General features: G+C 31.8%; 1 protein-coding gene across 1 annotated transcript; it reads left to right on the forward strand.

The window, feature by feature from the left end:
• The first annotated feature begins 20,494 nt into the window (after nucleotides 1-20,494).
• Nucleotides 20,495-22,740, forward strand: LOC101510003 (small ribosomal subunit protein eS19x). The gene is made up of 4 exons (XM_004511024.4): nucleotides 20,495-20,683; nucleotides 21,577-21,667; nucleotides 21,804-21,987; nucleotides 22,400-22,740. The coding sequence occupies exons 1-4, from the start codon at nucleotides 20,600-20,602 to the stop codon at nucleotides 22,470-22,472; spliced, it is 432 nt and encodes a 143-aa protein (XP_004511081.1). The 5' UTR covers nucleotides 20,495-20,599; the 3' UTR covers nucleotides 22,473-22,740.
• The last annotated feature ends 1,169 nt before the right edge of the window (nucleotides 22,741-23,909 follow it).

Below are 23,909 nucleotides of genomic sequence, written 5' to 3' on the forward strand. Positions count from 1 at the left end.
GTTATCAGTGTTAAGTGTTAAGAATTGGGATTATGCATGAATGTGATTGAGTTAGTTTATGAATTTTTGAAAGAATACACAGGGAAATCGATTTCCCAATCGATTGGATAGGGTAACAGGGACTTGGCTAAAGTAACAAAATCTATTGGCCAATCGATTTTGTAATCAGTTTTTCAAAATCATTTAAGAAATCGATTTGGCAATCGATTGGCCCTTAAGTCAGGAACTCAACAATGCTATCAAAATCGATTTGGCAATCGATTTGGCAACACAGGAACTCAGCAATAACTGACCAAATCGATTTGGCAATCAATTGGCTCAGTAGAAACCCTTATTTTGAGTTAGATAATCGATTGCTCGATTGATTTATCAATGCTTTGGTCAGTTATGTATTACTTGATGTTTTGAGAACTTTATTTTGATTTCATTTTTAATTGGCACGCATTGCATGAACTTTTTGCATATGTAAAATCCCGTTAAGGTGCATGCTTAGTTGAAAAGTTATTTTGAGCATTTACAAACTAAATTGTTATGTGTTAACTGTTATTTTCGGTTGGTGACCCTTTACAATTATTGTGGAAATCTGGGCTTTGCCCTCAGATGAGAGTCAGGACGATCCTACCGGTTCGTACCCTATCGACGGGAATGGAGATAGGAACGCTTGACTGCAGCTACGTTAGGAGGATCTCACGGGGCGCATGGAGATCACTCAGGGTGTTTAGTTGTTTTGTAAAATGATCAGATTAGGTTGACATAGAGGGATCCGATGTCATTCCTTTGGGTTGCATTTACTTTTAATCTGGAAGACTGTACTACTCTTGTTATGTAAATATTTTGAATTCATGGATTTAGAACTTTTTCCGCTGCTTGAAAATTATAATGACTTGATTACTTATCCAAAGGTGTTACCTTGTTTATTTCTCTGATTTATTTTAATTTCTTTTGAAAAAAAAAAATACACCCTCGTTTAGAAAAACGTGGTGTTACAATATTATTAGCATATTCTCATACTTATTCCAAAGTAGTTTCAACTATTTTCTTGTGACGAAGAATGCTTTGAATTTGCTCATTTACACTTTGCTGAATATTCTGAACGTTGTAATGAACATTGTTAATTATATTCATGTTTAGAGTTGAACTTTTTAAAATTTGTATGTAAGTTGTTTTTCACATAATGTTGCTTGTGATTAATTCATTTTTTCTTAGTCCTTTTAGGATTTACATGTCTTAATGAAATCAATCAAGAGCACACATTAGATAATAAAATGTATCAAAATCTCTTAATCATTAAGGTTTTTTACCTTTAAAACATCACTTGGACTTTTGTCTCAACACACAACACTCATTTTTTAAGAACCTTCAAAAAAATACTCCTCAAATTCATTACACTTCTTTACTCCTAAGCCACAAGTTCATTATTTGATTCATTTTTACTTTCACGCACATTATGTTAGTGCAAAAGTGGTTTTAGCTAAAATCCTCTATTTGATATTTTTTAGGCTAAATTACATATGCGGTCCCTTAACTTAATTTTAGATAACGTTTTAGTCATTTTTTTTTCCTGAGTTGGTCCTTTATTTTAATTTTAAGTGACAATTTGATATTTTATGTTTTAAAATGTCAACAATGTTATCCTTTTTTTTACAAAAATTCAAAAAAATCATCAAAATTTTCAACCAAAACCCATAAAATTTATTATCATCTTCAATAAAATGCAAATAAATCTTGAAATAAACTCATATTTTCATTCTTTATTTGATGTTGTTGGAGATGAAAATATGAGTTTATTTGAATATTTGAGTCATGGATTTGATGAAATTTGCATTATATTGAAGATGATAATTAATTATATGGGTTTTGATTGAAAATTTTGATGATTTTTTTGAATTTTTGTAAAAAAAAAATGATAACATTGTTGATATTTTAAAACATAAAATATAAAATTGTCACTTAAAATAAAAATTAAGAACCAACTCGGAAAAAAAAAATATAAAGGACTAAAACGTTATCTAAAATTAAGTTAAAGGACCACATATGTAATTTAGCTTATTTTTTATGATAACAAAACAAACAAATAAGAACATTTATTCTCTAACTGTATTTATTAGGTATGCAAATTAAGTTAGAAAGACGAAGAAGTGTGTTAATGACTAACTATTTTAAGGTAGCATAAATTAGAAGTAAGTTAGAAATGATAATCTAAGTGTTTCTAACACAAAGAGTATTATAACCTAATAAACAAGTAATTATTTTTGCAAATAGAGAAAGTCATAATATAGCTATAAGAAGCATTAAAACAAACATATGATGATCCTCGATCTAAGTCAAAGCGTTAAAGACAAAGGAATATAAAAAACGATTGACCCTTAGAATACAAAGGAAAAGAACGCTACAATAAATATATGCCTCTGACTACAGACACATGCTGACCCTCTGACTCAAATATCAAAAGAAGGAAACTTTAAATGAAGCCTCAAGTAAAGTCAATGTTCTGGTACAAATTAGATCAGCTGATGAACAAAGAACAAATAATCTACTAAACAAGTTCACAGTGGCTCTGAATAATCTGTTAAATTTGTGTCTAACCCTATTAAACGCATTTTGATGATTATGTGTCCGACAATATTGAATCTGATTATAAATTCACTCTAATGATTATGCTTTCGACAATATTGGTAAATCAGTTGACCGTCTAGTCAACGTTTCAAGTCAACACTCTGATAAGAAGTCAACACTCCAACATGCTCTGCTCGTCAAGGATGAACTTATCCTCTAACTGAAGAACCACGTGACATCCTCTGTTAGTGACATCCTTTAAGATTTATCTTCTTAATTGAAGATACGTATAATTAATAATAAAGATATGTATGGATATGTCTCAGGGTTTAGGGTTTAGGGTATGTTTTTTATGAAGACAAAGACCAAGGAATGTGTTCAAAGTTACAAAGATCAAAAAGAAGTCAAATAATCAAAGTCAACCATGTTCACACAAATTAGAAGATATATAATGTAACGGTACATGATACAATCTAATATGCTTATATTTCAAATGCACATGAGAACCTTTCATTTTAACATATGCATCAAAAGGATTTTCAAAGTGTCAAAATATATAAATAATGTTTGAAAATAATATTTTTGGCAAAATACAATGTTGTATTCGAATACAACATGTTGTAGCCGAATACAAACAAGTCAATAGCTAAAACTGAACATTTGTATTCGACTACAAGTTTGTGTAATCGAATATGAGTGCTAAGTCGGTAGCTAAAACTGAACATCTGTATTCGAATACGAGACAGCGTATTCGAATATGAGTGCTAAGTCAGTAGCTAAAACTGCACATTTGTATTCGACTACAACTTGGTGTAGCCGAATACAAAACCAACTCAGTGGCCAAATTCAAACATCTGTATTCAAATACAATAATGTGTATTTGAATACAAGCTTCAAAATTCAAATAAAACTGAACGTTAAAAGGATGTGTATTCGACTACACACAAGCTGTAGTCGAATACAACTGGAAACAATGCAATTTTTCAATTCTAAAATGGTTTTGGATCATTGCATTTCTTCATCAAACCTCTAGGAACAATGGCCACTGATCTGAAGTGATGTCTTATGAGTATAAATACCCCATAACATCAGTTTAATTGAAATTAATCCTACTACCAAACCTTGAACAACTTTGAACAATTTTCTGAAATATTCTCAAAGTTATTTTTCATATTTCAAGTACTTGCATTACATTTTCACATCATTGAGAAGGGTTATCTAGTATACTTGAAATAATATTGGATTGACATCATTGTACAATTATTATACTAAGTTTCTTAGTCAAGAACATTTGTTAAAAAGATCATTGAAATTATTGAAAGTAGTATACTTTCTTTAAGTATTATAATCTAAGATAGTGGTGTGCTATCTTAAGAAGTGTGTTAGAAGTTTGTAGCAGAGATCCTATGGTGGGATTTGTACATATTCTAACATTAGTGGAAATATCTCTTGTGTTATGCAAGAGGACTGGATGTACCCTTGATCATAAGGGGAATAAGGATAATATCGTTGTGTTCATCATTTTTCTTCCATTTATCTTTTTCATACATTATCTTAAATCAGAAAAATTGATCACTAAATCTTTAAAAACAAGAAAATTTCTAAACACCTAATTCACCCTCCCCCCCTCTTAGGTGCACCTCTGTTCTTCAATTGACATCAGAACAGGTTCCAGTAATTTGCTGCTCAATCCTTATTAATGGCTTCCGCACAAGCAGTTTTTAGAGATGGTGGTAGTAGCAATAAACCACCATGCTTTGTAGGAGAACACTATGACTTTTTGAAGATATGCATGCAAGCATATCTAGAGGTACAAGGAGATGATATTTGGGATTCAGTAGAAAATGGTCCCTATGTTCCAAAAATAGTCATCGACAATAAGGAAGAATAAAAAATTAAAGCTTCATGGACAGATAATGACAAGAAGAAAGTGCTATTTGATAAGAAGGCCAAAAATATGTTACAATCAGCACTTGGAATGGATTAATTCTTTCGTGTGTCACATTGAAAAACGGCTAAAGAAATTTGGGATACACTTGAAGTAACACATGAACGAACTATTGAGGTAAAACGTTCCAAACTCAACACATTATCTAAAGAATATAAATTATTTCGAATGCAGCTCGGAGAATCCATTTTGGACTTACATAAAATATTTTATCACATGACCAACCATTTGGCGACACTTGGAAAAATCTTCACTAATGATGAATTAAACCTCAAAGTGTTAAGATCATTAACAAGGGTTTGGCACCCGAAAGTAACATCAATTTCTGAAAAGAAAAGTTTATCAATGATGTCTCTTTCTGCACTTTTAAGAAAACTTCAAGAACATCAAATCGAACTTGGAAGGTTAGAAAAGAATGAAAGTCAAGAAAAGAAGACCAAGAACATTGCCTTGAAAGTAAAATCGAAAGAACAAATCAATTATGAGAATTCAGATGAAGATAAAAACATAACCTTCCTCATAAAGAAATTTGGTAAGTTTCTTAAAAACGATAAAATCTTTAAAAGGAAAAATTTCAGAAAGAAGGATGTTTCCACTTCAAGCCAAAACTTCCCTTGCTTTGAGTGGGGAAAACAAGGACACATAAAGGCAGAATGTCCAAACACTATCAAGAAAAATACTCTCAAAAAGAAAGAATTCAAAAAGGCATATATAGCATAGGAAGACAACGAAGTCAGCTCATCTTCGGATTCGGAAAGTGACGAATGCACAAATGTCGCCTTGATGGCATCACATCAAATCGACGAAGAAGAAGAGGTTAGTAACAAAGACTCTCCTCATCATAATGAGACTAATGGTGAATTAATTATTGAATATAATGATGCTCAAAATGTAATTAAAGAACTACTTATGAAATGTAAAAATCTGTTTAAAATAGTGTCAACTCAAAAGAGACAAATTTCATCTCTTCAAGAAAAAATTGACATTATGGAAAAGGATTTTGAGAAATTAAAAAAGAATTTTACATGCAATAAGTGTGATTCTCTTTCATTCAAAATTGTCCAATCAAATAGAGTAATTCAAAGATATGAAAAAGGTCACGTTGGATTGGAAAATGTTTTAAATATGCAAAGATATTCAAATGACAAAAGTGGTCTTGGTTACACAAAATTTGATAAACCAAGTATAAATAAAACTATCTTTGTTAAAGCAAGTGACCAATCCAAAGAGAAAGTTATAATTATGCAAAGAGATCATCATTTTAAAGATAAAATAATTCAAAAGAGATCTCATATACATACATATAAAAGTAAATATACTCCTACATATTTTTATTGTGGTCTAGATAGCCACACACCTAATGCTTGTCATTTTAGAAACTTTGGTGTTCCAAACGGGCATTATGCGTGGGTCAAGAAAGGTACTAATCCTCAAGGACCCAAAGCACTACGGGTACCTAACAAATCATGATCTTATTTTGTAGGTATGCAAACAAAGCACCTCTAATATGTGGTACTTGGATAGTGGATGCTCAAAACATATGACCGGTGACAAAACAAAATTTTCAGCTCTAACTCTTGAATCAAAAGGTTATGTGGTGTATGGAGATAACAACAAGGGAAAAATTCTAGGCATTGGAAGAGTTGGTACGACCCCTTCTCCTTCAATTGAAGATGTTTTATATGTTTAGGGTGAAGTAACAATGTCGATTTACAAGAAAGGGGATTTGAATTGTAAATGCACCTTTTAAAAATTCCTATTAAAAACTTAAGAGAATAACTCAAGATTGATCTTGGTTGTGAAAACAGAAAACGGAGAACGTTCTTGGTTTTAACCAGAAAACGGAGAACGATCTTGGTTAGTTAAAATTAGTATTTTTGTTTAAGTTTTTTAACCTGTTAATCAATCAAACTGAAAGTAAATAAACAAGGGAAGAGATACCACGCAACAATATATCCTAGTTCACCCAACTTGGGTTACGTCCAGTCCTCACAAGTGTGAGATTTTCCACTAAGTGTTTAAAACAAAGAGCCTTCTTGATTTTACAGCACTCAGCACAGATCGACCCTGATCTGTTTCAAGCCCTATTCCTTTCCACCCATAAAGCGAATACAATACCTATCTATCTTGATAGGATTCGTTACAATCTAATCAAACTATAATTAAACTCTTATAGTTTGAGTTTTTACAATAATGATGAAATTGTTTTGATAGAATTTGAGATATCTCAACTCTAGTTTGAGATTCAATTCTTTACAAAGAATTAAGTAGTAGCAGTACAATATTGTGTAAAGATTCAAAACTGTTTCTTCTTTGTGAAAATGAGAATTTCAAGTATGTGAATGTGAATGATTTGTGGTAATTAACATCACTTGAATTTTTGCCTTAATCCTGGATATTATCCTTCCTTTTATAGGTGTTTGGAAACATTTAATGATGGTCAAAAGAGTTGTTGGTAGTGCTCTGTCAATTTATACCAAAACCAATATATGAGATTAAAATAATTCAGCCTTTGAATGATTTGAATTTGTTTTAACTTAGTCTGTTACATCCTTGCTTAAACCTTTTGTCTTCTAGTTTAAATGTCTTTGAAGTTTCTCACTTAATCATTGATGATATAGCTTCGATCTGGAGCTTTGAATCTGTCCAGAATAGTTTGGAGAATGATTAAAAACCTTTGCAGAAGTAGGAGGATCACTACTGGAATTCGGCAAAAAACGGAGATTGAATATCAATCTGGTTTTGGCAGTTTGATCTTTCTGTAGATTTGATGATCAATCTGAAGTTCCTGTTTTGATCATTTTGGATGTATTTGTAATGTCTTTGAAATGTCTTTGAAGTGTCTTTGAAATGTCTTTGAACATATCAAGATTGATTGAACTTTCTTGACAGTTTGACTGAAAAGTTTCAAAACTATTTTAACTAGTCTGTTTCAAGTCCTTTTATTTTAATGACTCAAGAACCTTCTTTTACTGGATGAAAACTATTTGTTCCTTGCCATGTACTGATGATCTTAGTATAACATTCAGAGGCAAAAGCTTCATTGAAATAGTGGAGATTGATTGGTCAAGATGCTACGATGATCAATCTTAAACCTGGAGATCATTCTCCATTTTGTCCAGAATGTTCTTGTTGCTTTGTTTGTTCAGTTTTTCTTTGCTATGCTTGATTCCTATCTTTGAATTAATTCACTTAAAAGCACAATTTAAATTAACATAACATTTTAGAATCATAATTAACATCTTTAATTAACCTTTGTTTATTTTCATCAAAACTTTAATTTGAGAGTTTGTTTCAACAATCTCCCCCTTTTTGATGATGACAAACATGTTAATTTAGATTTTAATTTTGATTCTCATATCGAGTTTGAAGAGCTTAAGAGCTCCCCCTCAATTAATGCAGTAAGCGATTTTGACAGAATTTTTAAACAAGCATATAATTTTGACAAAGTTGTTTTCATTAATTCAAAAGAGATACATAACAACTTTTTAAGCATATGTAGAGAATCCTGGATACAAAAAGATTCTAAAAACATATTAAAAACTAACTTAATTCTCCCCCTTTGTCATACAAAAAGGTAAGGGGAAAAGCAACTAAGATGTGAGAGACAGAGACGATCCTTCAGATGAGGAGGATTTTCCTGGGTTAGGAACTTATGGATGAGGAACAGGAAGAAGTGGAGGTGGTGTGATTCCCAGTTTGGGAGCAAGTTGTTGTGTGAACCAAGTTCTCAACAGATTAGTCTCCTGATCTTGTTGAAGTTGTCGTGCCATTATGGTATAAAGAGCAGCCATAATATCTGAGTTTGAAGGTTCATCGATGCAAGGAGGAGCATGAATATGAGTGGTTGGTTGAGAAGTAGCAGTAACGACAGTGTTGGATCGAATGGTGGAACCGGAGATATAGGGAACAATGGCAAAGGAAATAGCCAAGGACGGGAGAGGTCCAGATGGTGTGGATGGTTCACCAAATGGGCCAGCAGCTTCTGGAAAGTTAAAAAATTGGCTAATACCAAAAATGGAGGAACTTGTTTTTTGTGGGGACACAAAAACTGGTGACATGAAACTTATATGTGAATTGGGCAGCAGTGTTCCAAAGTCATGAGGTGGATAGTGAAGGATTTGAGAATATGAGAGGAAATCAGTGGAGGATAAGGTGGATGGTTGAGGAAAAACAAAGAATGTTGATGAAGGTGGAATTTTGTCTAGAGAACGTTCTCGGTTTTGTGGAGAATGTTCTGGAGAACGTTCTCGGTTTGATGGAGAATGTTCTGGAGCAGTTTCTGGAACTGCATCTCCTGATTGATCAGATTTTGGAGGTGAGAAAGGAATAGAGATGGGGACAAATCTTCGTCTTGCAAAACGTTTTCTTTTCAAGGAGGCTGGGAATGGGGATGTAGTGGTGGTTGGTTTTGAGGAAGTGTTTTGCGCATATAAGAGAGGTTTTTTGTGGAAAATTTGGAGATTTTAATGAGTGATTTTTCATTGGTGAAGGGAATTCCAAAATGCCTAAAGATCTTAGTTAATATCATTCCATAAGGAACGATATTTTTCTTGTAGTCTTTCGTGGCAGCACAAATCATGCGTTGAATGATCACATGAGGAAGATTAAGACGCTTACAGTTGAGGAGGTGATAGATGAGTAAGGCGTCATTGGCAGAAACATACTCATGACTTCCACAGTGAGGAATGAGAGTATGTTGGCTCATGTTGTTGAAGACCTTTGGAAGGGGTTTGAGATATGTGGAGAGGTAACGGGTGGATCCTTCTTCAAATAATTCAGAGAGGACCTCATTCTCTTTTAGATTCATAGCTGAGTACCATTGATTTCCAGAAATAGAAGGTTCTTTTGTAGGCAGTTGAAAGATCGAAGCCAGGACGTCTGGAGTTAACTTGATCTCAATTCCCTTAATGGTGGAGATGATGAGGAATTTATCAGAGAAAGTTTTAGCGTTGCAGTAGAAAGCTCTTACAACATCTGGCTAATAAGACTCAGATGCTTGTAAGAATGATGTCCATCCTAGAGCATCAGTATGATGTTGAACAGCATTGCCATCAATTATCAGTTTATCAAAGATAAAAACTCTTCCTATTCCAATAGGGCGTTGAGCCCATTTGTCTTTGAAATTCTTTGAGTTTTTTGGTGAAATGAGAGGGAGTGTGTTTGGTTTGGATTTTTTAGTAGGCGGAGATTATTCATATGAGTCAGTTGTAGGTGAAGACGTAGTGGGAGAACGTTTGGATTTTCTTGAGGGGGAAGGTGTTTGATTCGGAGAGGAATGTTCTCGAGGATGTGAAGGTTGAGCAGGAGAGCTTTCTGGGTGTGGAGAATATTCTTTTTGTGGAGAGCGTGAAGGGATACGTATTGGAGAACATTCTTGATTTGGAGAACGTTATGGATTTGAGACAGGGGAACATTGTGGAGATAGAGACTGTTCTAGAGAAGTTGTTTCAGTGAGTTTTAGATTTTGTTTGGGTGCAAGCATTTTCTTTCTTTGGGGATTTTTCAGTTTGTTTCTGGCTATGAGTGGGCGATGGTCATGGTGGTTTTAGTTTTCATGGTCTTTTTGGATTGAGTTAAAGGTTGAGATGATTTTGGAAGAGAAGAAAATATTTCTTCGATCAATCGCCCAAATCAATATTCCTCCAAATCCTTTTTTGATTTGGAGGAGTTGATTGAGAAGGTTCAGAAGAAAATGAAGATTTTGAAGAAGTGATGGGTTTGGGTTGTGCTTTTTCTTTAACGATTATGGGAGGAGGAGTTTCAGACGAGTCATCAGTATCGGAATCGGAGATGATGAAGTAAAAGGGTTTTTCTGTTTTGGCTTTGGAAGTTCCAATTCCATATTGAACTCTCATTGAGCGTCTTTTTGGTATCATAGGTTTTCTTAGATGAGGAGGAACATGAGCGATATTAGGAGGAGGAAATGTTTATAGTGGTGGAAGAACAGTGGATAGGGGATTGAGATTGATAGGGAGATTATTAGGGTTAGTTTCAGGGGATGAAGAGAGATAGTAAGAAAATGAGGTATCATAGGAGATGTGTGGTGGAGTTGGTCGTGGTGGTGGAAAAGGTGAGCGTTGAAATGAATCAGATGATGGGGATGATGAAGATGGTGAACAAAGATATGCATTCTTTCTTGTAGATTGTTTTGTGCGTGCCATGGCTTGGGAGTTGAGAAGTCTGAGGGAGAGAGATTGGAGGAAAAAGATGAGAAGTTTGAGGGATTTGTTTGCTGTTTTTAAGGAAAAAAAGATGGACTGGTTGAAAAAAATTTCAGAAACGTGAGAGAAAGACAATGGTTATCTTGAGAATGACGAGATAATTTTGGGGACAGGAGTGTTGTGTCAGTTTTCTTTTATAGGTAAAGAGACACATGCATTAAATGCCAAGATTTCCCTTTTTGATATGAGAGGAAAAGTGATGACTAATAGGAGAATATTGGTTGCCAAAACGAAGACTGATATCTGAAAAACGGAGATTGATAAACGTTCTCTGTTTTCTGCAGAAGCAGATTTTATCCAGAATTTTCTGAATTTTTTGTGATTTTCAGTTTCTCTTTGATCAAATTGAAACTATCCTCGACAAGAGGCTTTGCGAAGATGTCTGCAAGTTGATTTTGAATATCAACAAAGATTAATTCGATATCTTTTTTATTGACATGATCACGAATGAAATGATGTTTTATTTCAATATATTTTGATCTAGAGTGTTCTATTGGATTTTTAGACAGATCTATAGCACTAGTATTATCACAATAAATTGGAATACTTGAATAGCTTATTGAGTAGTCTTCGAGTTGATTCTTAATCCATAGAACTTGTGAGCAACAGTTTGCTGCTGAGACATATTCAGCTTCAGTTGTTGATAAGGCTATAGTGTTTTGTTTTCTGCAAGACCAGCTTATCAGTGCTTCACCTAAGAACTGACATGCTACACTTGTGTTTTTTCTTTCGATTTTATCTCCAGCATAATCAGCATCACAATATGCTATAAGATCAAAATGTGAACCTTTTCTATACCAACGACCAAGATTAGTGGTTCCAACAAGATATCTAAATATTCGTTTTACTGCTGTCAAATGAGATTCTTTTGGTGCTGATTGAAGTCGAGCGCATAATCCCACTACAAATACTATATCAGGCCTACTAGCAGTTAAATAAAGCAAAGAATCAATCATTCCTCTATATTCTTTTTCAGAAACAGAATTGCCATTTTCATCTTTCTCTAAAGAAGAAGTTGGATGCATGGGAGTGGTCATGATCTTCGATCCATTCATTTATATTTGACCAACAAATCTTGAATGTATTTTTTTGACAAATAAAGATGCCATTTTCATATTGCTTAATTTGTAAACCAAGAAAATACCTTAATTCTCCCATCATACTCATTTCAAATTCACTTTGCATAAGTTTTGAGAACCCTTCACACATTTTTTCATTTGTTGATCCAAAGATGATATCATCAACATATACTTGAACAATAAGTAAGTCATTCTTTTATGTTTTCTTAAATAATGTAGTGTCGATTTTTCCTCTTAAGAATCCATTTTTGATTAAGAATGAACTTAATCATTCATACCAGGATCTTGGTGCTTGTTTTAAGCCATATAGAGCTTTGGTTAGTTTGAAAACGTGATTTGGTTTTGATTGATTTTCAAAACCTGGGGGCTATTTCACATAAACTTGTTCATTTAAGAATCCATTTAAAAATGCACTTTTAACATCAATTTGAAATAATTTAATAAGCTTATGAGATGCATATGCAAGAAGTATACAAATAGCTTCTAACCTTGCAACCGGAGCAAAGGTTTCATCATAATCTATATCTTCTTGTTGATTGTAGCCTTGAGCTACTAATCTTGTTTTATTCTTGATAACCTTACCTTCTTCATCTAGTTTATTTCTGAAGACCCATCGTGTATCAATGGTTGTTTGATCTAATGGATCAGGTACCAGTGTCCAGACTTCATTTTTTTCAAATTGTAGTAGTTCTTCCTTCATGGCATCTATCCAAGATTGATCAATGATGGCTTCCTTAATTGCTTTTGGTTCAATCTGGGATATCATTGTCATGTTGTTTTTATCATTCTTGAATGATTTTCTTGTTCGAAACCCATCAGTCGTGTCTCCAATAATTTGTGTTTGAGGATGATCTTCAATCGTTCTCCAGCTTTTTGGTGGAGAATGAAACGGAGATTGTTTATCAATCTCTGTTTTCTGCAAATTGTTTTGCTGCTGTAACTCGATTGGAGTTTCTTCTTCCTCATCCTTTTTACTTAAATCTAAGTCATCATACTCATCAAATAATATGTGCATACTTATTTCTACAACATTAGTTCTTGGATTAAATACTCTATATATCATTTAGAATCAGTTGAATAACCAAGAAAGATTGCTTTATCAGATTTTGCATCAAATTTTCCAATTATATCTTTGTTGTTTAAAATATAACAATAACAACCAAAAATATGAAAGTAAGAAATGTTTGGTTTTCTATTTTTCCAGATTTCATATGGTGTTTTGTTGATGATCTTTCTTATGGATACACGATTTAGGATATAACAAGATGTGTTTATGGCTTCAGCCCAAAAATACCTTTCAACGTTGAATTCTTCTAAGATGGTTCTTGCCATTTCTTGTAATGTTCTATTTTTTTGTTCAACAACTCCATTTTGCTGTGGAGTTCTTGCACATGAAAGATTATGAGAAATGCCAAGTTCATCAAAGAAGGTTTTAAATGAAGCATTTATGAATTCTCCTCCATGACCACTTCTTACAAAAATGATGCTGGATTCTTTTTCATTTTGTACTATCTTGCAAAATATTTTAAATGCGTCAAATGCATCGTCTTTTTGTTTTAAAAATAGCACCCAAGTAAATCTTGAGAAATCATCAACAATAACAAAACCATATTTCATTCCTCCTAGACTTGTTGTTTTGACTGACCCAAAGAGATCTTTGTGAAGTAATTCAAGAGTTCTGTTTGTGGTTACAAAATCTTTTGAATGAAAGCTACTCTTGACTTGTTTGCTTTTTGCACATGCTTCACATATTTTATCTTTTTCAAAATTGAGTTTGGGTAATCCCTCTAACAAGATCTAATTTTGAGATTTTTGAGATTGTTTTCATACTAATATGTCCAGCTCTTTTATGCCATATCCATTTGTCTTTATTGATTGATATAAAAAATGACTCGTCAGGTAGTTCTTCAAGATACAAAACATATAAAATTTTCTTTCGATTTCCAGAAAACAAAGTTTCTCCAGTTTCAGTTTTTCTTATTTCACATACTTTGGGTTTGAAAATAACTTCACATCCATTGTCACATAGCTGACTTATGCTTAACAGATTGTCTTTTAAACCTTCAACATATTGAACATTAGTTATTTGAGCAGGGTTGGTCTTACCAATGGTTCCTTTACCTTTAATCTGAGCTTGGTTGTTATTTCCAAAAGTAACGAATCCTCCATTCTTCTTGATGAATGTTAGAAAGCAGTTTTTATCTCTTGTCATGTGTCTTGAACAACCACTATTCAAGAACCAATGCTTTCTCTTTATATTTGGAAATCCAACTTGCATACGACGTTAGTTCAGCCTTAGGTAGCCACATTGTTTTGGGTCCTTAGGAGTTAGTTTTAAAATTTTCTTTCTTTTTAAAATGACACATCGTTTTTCCATTATTGTTTTTGAAACAAACTAAACATTTAACTGTTGATTTTGGAATTGATTTGATACTCTGTGTTTCAAAAGATTGTAAGCTTGATTTTGAGACAATTTCAGATCGTTCTCCTTTTCCCAATTTTTGTGGAGAAGGTTCAACTTTCGTTTTGGAACTTTCTCCGTTTTGAAAACAGTCTGGAGAATGTTCTCCTTTTTGCTGTTTTTTAATATTGTCTTGGTAGAACGATCTCCTTTTTTAATCAAACTCTTGTTTTTAATCTTTTCATCTCTTTTTCTGAAATAGCAAGCAAATTCCAAATGTCCAAGTTTTTTACAATATGAGCATCTAGTTTTACATCGTTCTTCCCTTTTTTCTGGGACAAATTTTTTTTCATACAACTTTGTTTTTTGAGTTTGATTAAAACAAAGACCAGCTTTATCAAAGATTCCTATTTGAGATCCCATAATTTTTTGAAAAGTTTCAGTGGCTTTAATGAAATTTAACAAAATAGTTTTAAGAAGTTCATTTTCATTTTTAAGGAGAATGTTCTCTGTTTTCAGCATAGAACGTTCTTGACCCTCTTGTTTTTCAAAATTTTGTTTCTGCGTTTCTTTTAATTCTTGAATGATGTTTTTGAGCATATTATTCCTAGCTTGACTTTCTTCTTTTTGTTTATGAAATTGTTCTTTTAAGAAACTACATTTTTAAATAAGGAGTTTTGAATCATTTAACAAGTTATCAAATTATTTTCCCATTTGCTCACATAAATAACATGGTTCAGAATTTATTACCTTATCTTCCTCTATTTTTGCCATTAAGCATATGTTAGCTTCCTCATCTTCTTCAGATTCTAATTCTTCTAAATCCTCCCATGTTGCCATCATTGATTTCTTCTTGAAAGGAAATCGCTTTGGTGGATTCTTGTTTAAAGGACACTCTGCTTTGTAATGTCCTAATTTGTTACATCCAAAGCATGTAACTTGGCTTTTGTCTACTTCTGTTTTGGAATTTTTGTTTTGAAATCCCTTGTTGATTTGATCTCTTCTTCTCATCATTCTCTGTATTCTTCTGGTGAGAAGAGCAATTTCATCAGTTTATTCTTGTTCGTTTTCTTCTGGTTCTTCCTCTATTTGTATTGTGATTTTTTCTTGAGATGTTTTTAGTGCTATTGCATTTCCCTTCTTGATTGGTTTGTCTTCTTGTAGCAGTACTTCATGTGCTCTTAAAGTTCCAATTAATTCTTCTAGAGGAACTGATTCAAGATTCTTGGTTTGGCTTATAGCTGTTACCATTGGTCTCCATATGATTGGAAGACACCTCATGATTTTTCTTATTCTTTCTTGAACTGTGTAAGCTTTGCCAAGAGAACGCATTTCATTTACTATTGTTGTGAACCTTGAGTACATTTCATCAATAGTTTATCCTTTTTGCATTTCGAACAGTTCGAATATCCTTATGTCAATATCTATCCTTGTTTCTTTGACATGGCTTGTTCCTTCATGATGAGTTTGTAGAGTATCCCAAACTTCTTTTGCAGTTGTGCATTCATCCCAAACATGGCCGGTGCCAAAACAAAATTTTCAGCTCTAACTCTTGAATCAAAAGGTTATGTGGTCTATGGAGATAACAACAAGGGAAAATTCTAGGCATTGGAATAGTTGGTACAACTTCTTCTCCTTCAATTGAAGATGTTTTATATGTTGAGGGTGAAGTAACAATGTTGATTTACAAGAAAGGGGGGTTCGAATTGTAAATGCACCTTTTAAAAAATTCCTGTTAAAAGCTTAAGAAAATAACTCAAGATTGATCCTGGTTGTGAAAACAGAAAACAGAGAACGTTCTTGGTTTTAACCAGAAAACGGAGAACGATCTTGGTTAGTTAAAATTAGTAATTTTGTTTAAGTTTTTTAACCTGTTAATCAATCAAACTGAAAGTAAATAGATAAGGAAAGAGATACCACACAGCGATATATCCTGGTTCACCCAACTTGGGTTACGTCCAGTCCTCACAATTGTGAGATTTTCCACTAAGTGTTTAAAACAAAGAGCCTTCTTGATTTTACAACACTCAACACATATCGACCCTGATCTGTTTCAAGCCCTATTCCTTTCCACCCAGAAAGCGAATTCAATACATATCTATCTTGATAGGATTCGTTACAATCTAATCAAACTATAATTAAACTCTTATAGTTTGAGTTTTTACAAATGATTGAATTTGACAGAATCTGATATTGCTCAACTCTTGTTTGAGATTCGATTCTTTACAAAGAATTCAGTAGTAACAACACAGTATTGTGTAAAGATTTAGAATTGCTTCTTCTTTGTGAAAATGAGAATTTCAAGTATGTGAATGTGAATGATTTGTGGTAATTAACATCACTTGATTTTTGGCCTTAATCCTGGATATTGGCCTTCCTTTTATAGGTGTTTAGAAACATTTAATGATGGTCAAAAGAGTTGTCGGTAGTACTCTGTCAGTTTTGACCAAAACCAATATATGAGATTAAAATAATTCAGCCTTTGAATGATTTGAATCTGTTTTAACTGAGTCTGTTATAGCCTTGCTTAAACCTTTTGTCTTCTAGTTTAAATTTCTTTGAAGTTTCTCACTTAATCATTGATGATACAGCTTTAATCTGGAGCTTTGAATCTGTCCAGAATAGTTTGGAGAATGATTAAAAACCTTTGCAGAAGTAAGAGGATCACTGCTGGAATTCTGCAGAAAACGGAGATTGATTATCAATCTGGTTTTGGCAATTTGATCTTTCTGGAGATTTTATGATCAATCTGAAGTTCCTGTTTTGATCATTTTGGATGTCTTTGTAATGTCTTTGAAGTGTCTTTGAAATGTCTTTGAAGTGTCTTTGAAATGTCTTTGAAGTGTCTTTGAAATGTCTTTGAACAGATCAACATTGATTGAACTTTCTTGACAGTTTGGCTGAAGAGTTTCCAAACTATTTTAACTGGCCTGTTTCGAGTCCTTTTATTTTAATGATTCAAGAACCTTCTTTTACTGGGATGAAAACTATTTGTTCCTTGCCAGGTACTGATGATCTTAGTATAACATTCAGAGGCAAAAGCTTCGTTGAAATAGTGGAGATTGATTGGTCAAGATGTTGTGACGATCAGTCTTAAACCTGAAGATCATTCTCCATTTTGTCCAGAATGTTCTTGTTACTTTGTTTGTTCAATTTTTCTTTGTTATGCTTGATTCCTATCTTTGAATTAATTCACTTAAAAGCACAAGTTAAATTAACATAACATTTTACAATCATAATTAACATCTTTAATTAACTTTTGTTTATTTTCATCAAAACTTTAATTTGAGAGTTTGTTTCAACAAAGGGTTTAAAACACAATCTGATTAGCATCAATCAGCTTTGCCATAAAGGTTACAAAATTGCTTTCAACAAAGATGAATGCATTATCCGATACAAAGTATCAAATGAAATTCAGTTTGTTGGTAAGCGTTTTAAAAACATTTTTATACTTAACCTTGATGGTTTATCCTTAAAAATGAAATGTCTTATGGTAAGTGACAACAATGATGCATGGCTATGGTATAAAAGATTTGCACATATCCATATGGACCATTTAAATAAGTTAGTCAAGTAGGACCCTGTTGTAGGTTTACCAAAGATGAAATTTATAAAGGATAAATTATGTGATGCTTGTCAAAAGGGTAAGCAAACTAAGGTTTCATTTAAACCAAAAATTGTCATATCAACCTCAAGACCACTTCAATTGATACATATGGATTTATTTGGTCCATCAAGAACTAAAAGTCTTGGTGGAAATTCATATAGACTAGTAATTGTTGATGATTACTCAAGGTTCACTTGGACCTTATTTTTGGCACATAAACGGATGTGTATTCGACTACACACAAGCTGTAGTCGAATACAACTGGAAACAATGCAATTTTTCAATTCTGAAATGGTTTTGGATCATTGCATTTCTTCATCAAACCTCTATGAACGATGACCACTGATCTGAAGTGATGTATATGGAGTATAAATACCCCATAACATCAGTTTAATCGAAATCAATCCTACTACTAAACCTTGAACAACTTTGAACAATTTTCTGAAATATTCTCAAAGTTATTTTTCATATTTCAAGTACTTGCATTACATTTTCACATCATTGAGAAGGGTTCTCTATATACTTGAAATATTATTAGATTGATATCATTGTACAATTATTATACTCAGTTTCTTAGTCAAGAACATTTGTTAAAAAGATCATTGAAATTATTGAAAGTAGTATACTTTCTTATAATCTAAGATAGTGGTGTGTTATCTTAAGAAGTGTGTTAGAAGTTTGTAGAAGAAATCCTAAGGTGGGATTTGTACATGTTCTAACATTAGTGGAAAAATCTCTTGTGGTGTGCAAGAGAACTGGATGTACCCTTGGTCATAAGGGGAACCAGGATAATATCGTCGTGTTCATTATTTTTCTGCCATTTATCTTTTTCATACATTATCTTAAAATAGAAAAATCGATCACTAAATCTCTAAAAACAAGAAAAGTTCTAAACACCTAATTCACCCCCCTCCAGTGTGATACAATCAACGCTCTTATAAGAAGTCAACACTCCAACATCCTCTACTCGTCAAGGATGAACTTATCCTCTAATTGAAGAAGCACGTGACATCCTCTGTTAGTGACATCCTTTGAGATTTATCTTCTTAATTGAAGATACGTATAATTAATAATGAAGATATATATAGATATGTCTTAAAGGTTGGTTTGTCTTAAATGTTGATTCAAGATCTCCAATAGAAATATTCTTAACATTTAAGTAGAAACCAATCAATATGAAACATGCAACTGAGAGAATAAAAAAGACAATGTGTTAAAAAGAATTTATAAGAGCCTAGAACGCATCAAAAGAAAAGAATGAATGAAAAATTCTTTTAGTAGAGAGTTATTAGAATTGATGTAAATCAATCAAGTTCTTTGATACACTTGAATTAATATAGGATTTCAAATGCAATATTCTCTTAATGAGAGTTAGAATCATAGAAACAAACTTTGTGTCAATTCATACACAAACGACAACTGAGGTAAATTAGTCTAGTAGTGACAACAACTTTTTCATCTATAATAGGTACCTAAAGAGATATAACAATACTCATGAACCTCAACGACAGACTACTATAAAATTGAGAAGGGTTCTAATGGTGACAACCTGAAGAAGCTACATAAGATTACTCAAAGCCTAAAAAGGCAAAGTAAATAATACTTACATGCTATTATTTAAATAGTAGATTAAGTCAACAACTGTATTGAGGCAAAATTTCTTTGCTAGGGATGACGAGATGTAGCAACAGTCTGCTGTGAACTAGCATAAAAATTCTTGTGTTACGTCTCTCTTTGTTAATCTAATCTAAGTTCTTTATGATTCAACTTTAATTTAGTAAACATATTTTATAAACTTATGTTGAATGATTTAATAAATTACATATTTTTTGGTTAAACAACTCAATTAATTTTCGGAAATAACAAAAACATAATTCAAACTCATATTTCTTAACAACACCTTCAGATTCTAATTACTTTCGTGCTTGATTCTATTTTTCACATGGTTGTAGTTTTTTCAATTTATTTTATTTTTCATTGTTAAATGAATTGTTTTAAAATAGTGAAAGTTGATTTACTTTTTTGTTTAAATGAAGAAAGGAGCACGTTATTAATTTAAACTTTCTAAATTTTTTGTGGTTGTTAATTAGCCGTATATATATATTATACAAAATTTCATTCATTTATCATTGTGTTTAGGTTGATTTTTATTTTATTTTTTTATGTTTATTACTGAAGTACACTTAAAAATATTCACACTCAGTTTTGAAAACAAAAATTCATAAATAATTAATTTTTATATAAGAATTTTATTATGAACATTAATGATAATAAATTATAATTTTGAAAATATTTATCGATTTTATTACGTGGTAAAGTGTATCATGATAAATTAACATCAGACGTGTCAAAAATTATGACAGCTCAATAGAATTAACGAAAAATTAACTTTTAAAATCAAAACGACTAATAAAAATAAATTTATAAAATTTTAAATTATTTATTATTTTTTAAGAACCATTATAACATTTATTGACACTTTTAAAGACTAAAATAAGTGTATATTTTATTTTATTAAATACAATAACAACAACAAAAACGAAACATTGCTTAATGGGCTTGATCCTCACAGCGAGTCCATACTAAATTGGTTGGGTTACATATCTCAAAACAAAACAAAATGTCCTTAAAAAAAACATAATAATATAATAAAACAAAGAGTATATATATTAATTAATTAATTATAAGAAAAAGCATTTGAAAGAGAAACCCTAGTTGGCATTGTGTTGTTCACTCTGTAGCGGCGAAAGCATCACTATTTGCAAAACAATAATCGAAATTGCAATGGCTACTTCGAGGACAGTGAAGGATGTTTCTCCTCATGAATTCGTTAAGGCTTACTCCGCTCACCTTAAGCGATCTGGCAAGGTCTGATTTTTTTAGTTTTTGTTTGATTTTTTTTGATAAATATTTGAATTTTATTTGAATCCCATTCTTTTTTTGTTCCCTGTGAAATGGGTTTTAAATTTCTATGCTTTTGACACTTTTTTTGCTTGGTTTTGGTTTTTTAGTTGAGTTTAAAGTTTGTTGTCAAATCGTTAAAATATACACTGTTAATGTGAATATTTATTTTCTTTTTGATTTAGGACTTTAGGATTTGTCATGGTCATGTTACCAACTAGTTTGAATAATGCGTGTGTTACTGCTTCAACAAATAATTAAATTTGATTAATTAATCAATAAAAGTGTTGAATTTGTAAGGGAAGTTGGTTGTAATTTGTATGAGATTTAGAAGCAGCAGCTGATAATATATGAGGGAAATAATGTTGTGATAACTGATAATTTCTGGTTTATATCTTGAACTATTGTTAAAGGCCTAATGCATGTTTGGATTAACTTATTCTGAGGAAATAATCAGTTTTTTTATTACAGCTTGCGCTTTCTAGACGTGCTCTTGATAAAGAAAATTGTTACTACCCTCTTCCCTTTCAGTATAGAAAATACAAACAATTTTTTTAAGGTGTTGCATAGTAGCCATGTATGCCTTTTCAAGTTACGTCACTGACAGTTTATTGCATGTTTCTGGAATTGTTTTTGTTTTTGGATAAATATCATTTTTGTTTCAAAATATAAGCAATTAAGTCTCCAAAATAAGTTTGTCCTAACATGTAATCGTTTTTGCACTATCCTTTTGAATACAAAGTGTCGCTGAATAAGTTTGTCCTGCCTATTAGGTTCCTTAATATGTTCTGGTATTTGATTTATCAAGTTCATGATTTGTTTGGTCTTAATTATAATTTTATTCTTTTGTTTCTAAATAGATGGAGCTGCCTGAGTGGACAGACATTGTGAAAACTGCAAGATTTAAGGAATTGGCACCCTATGATCCTGATTGGTATTATGTTAGAGCTGGTAAGATTTATTTCTCTAACAAGTTTGCTTTATGAATGTGCTTAAAGTTACATGATACTGCTAATGAGATATTTCTTCATTGCTTTGTTGCTTGTAATTTCTCAATGACAGTTTTTGTGGTTAATTTTGATTTCAGCTTCCATGGCAAGGAAGATCTACTTGAGAGGTGGTCTTGGTGTAGGTGCATTTCAGAGGATCTATGGTGGGAGCCAAAGGAATGGAAGTCGCCCACCTCATTTTTGCAAGAGCAGTGGTTCAATTGCTCGCCACATTCTTCAACAGTTGCAGAACATGGACATCATTGAGATGGACACCAAAGGGTAAACAACTTATTTTACCCTTGACAAATCTACTTGAGCTCTTATACCATTCAAATTGCCTATAGCTAGGTTTAATAAAATTGTCTGCGACTCAACCAACATTGTAGATTTTGATGTCTTTTTAAACGTGATATTTGTGAAAATCAAGGTTTACAACGATACTGCGACCCTCATTTAAACTAAATAGTAACCTTAGATTAGTCAATGCTTTTTGGAAATTGATTGCCTATTTTACTGTGTTTTTTTGTCTGCGGAATCGGCATTTTAGTGTTGTGAATTACTCTCATTAGTATTGCTACACATGAAATTATTGATCCTATTCTTAGGTTATTGTTTTTCGTTATGCATCATGTGACTATTTGTATCATACATTTGAAGGATTTATCTATAACTATGTATCTATATATTTCAGTGGCAGGAAAATTACATCGAGTGGACGCCGGGATCTGGACCAAGTAGCTGGAAGAATTGTCATTGCCCCTTGACTTTTTTGAGGACTTGATAATCAACACAAAAGCTCGAGTTAAATGTGTTATTTGGACAAGTTTTGATCCCAGATTATGCCAAAATTTTGGTTTTAGCTACCTTATATCTTCTAAATTTGTCATTAAATTTTGCTATTAGTCATCTAGATTATATTTTCCTACATTTAATTTCCATTTTCAATCAAAAGACATTTCAATCTTCACCTTGGACATTATTGATCATTGATTGTCAACCTATGAAATGAAAGTTTGAAGTAAATTTAGGGTCTGTTTAACTTCTAATAGCATTTTCAGTTTTTCATTTTCTAAGATGTTGTGAACAATTGTGATTAAAAGAAGATGAAAGATAAATTAAGAAGATTGTATTTTAAAAATAATGAGAATAGTGTTTTAGCTTTATTCAAAAATTGTTAAAGAAACTGATCGGGAAATATTTGATATATATATTCTTATGTTTATTAGTTGCACTAAAAATGTAGATCACAATTTATAAAATTAAAATTCTTATATCTGGATAGAATGTCTTGCTGTTATATGCATGTTCATATATTATCAATTATTGATTTGTTTATCAATTGTTGATATTATTTATTTGTGTTTTTTAAGTGATCAACTTTAGAATAGCTAAAATCAATTCAAATTATTTAAATGTTAAAAATTAAAATTCAACGTCTATTTTCTGTCTGTTTTTGTATTTATTTTCATCATTAGAAAAATGGAAATAAAATGAGATTAAATTAACTAATTTTAACATTTCTGGGCAACAAATGGTTTATAATAATTAGAAAAGTTGTATGCAACATAATGTATTCAGGTACGAAATTGTAATTTTATCTGTAATAAAAAAAGCAATATACCTAATATAAAGAATAATAACAATTTATCTATTAGGATAATGAAATAGTAATAATATTGTTAACCATTGTTCGCCGCCAAAACTTGTTAGCCACCAAGTCTGCGGTTGTATAGTATAATAAGATTTATCTCACAAAATAAATAAGATCTTAGAATTGAAATTCTTCACAATGATAAATATAACAAAGACCAATCTTTCTAGAGCTGTGAGTGGATTTTAAAGTTTAGATAAACTAATATAACTATTATCTTATTTCAAAGAACAATATATTCTAGCTAATAAACTTCTATTTTTATCATAGAAATATTAGCAAAAACTCATTAAGAACAGTTATATTTCACAACCTCAACAGAACCAAAATTATTTTCAAGTTCCAATTCTCTTGATCAATCTTATAGATCTAATATCAAACTTCACCATTTAGTCCATTATTTGACATCTAAAATCATACAAATATTTGGCCTTATATTTGCAAGCAATATAAATACTACGGTTGACATCTAGAATATAGTATAAATCCATCATTGGAATATCAACAATCCCAAAATTGATAAAACTACTCGCATATATTTACAATAAAG

Source organism: Cicer arietinum, chromosome 7 (genome assembly GCF_000331145.2).
Source record: "Cicer arietinum cultivar CDC Frontier isolate Library 1 chromosome 7, Cicar.CDCFrontier_v2.0, whole genome shotgun sequence".
Lineage (NCBI taxonomy): Eukaryota > Viridiplantae > Streptophyta > Magnoliopsida > Fabales > Fabaceae > Cicer > Cicer arietinum.

Excerpts from the sequence above, each read along its gene's own strand:
- LOC101510003 (XM_004511024.4), top strand. The coding sequence starts at position 20,600 with ATGGCTACTTCGAGGACAGTGAAGGATGTTTCTCCTCATGAATTCGTT. Across the intron at positions 20,684-21,576 it reads ACCTTAAGCGATCTGGCAAG|ATGGAGCTGCCTGAGTGGAC; the intron begins GTCTGATTTTTT and ends GTTTCTAAATAG. Across the intron at positions 21,668-21,803 it reads TTGGTATTATGTTAGAGCTG|CTTCCATGGCAAGGAAGATC; the intron begins GTAAGATTTATT and ends TTTTGATTTCAG.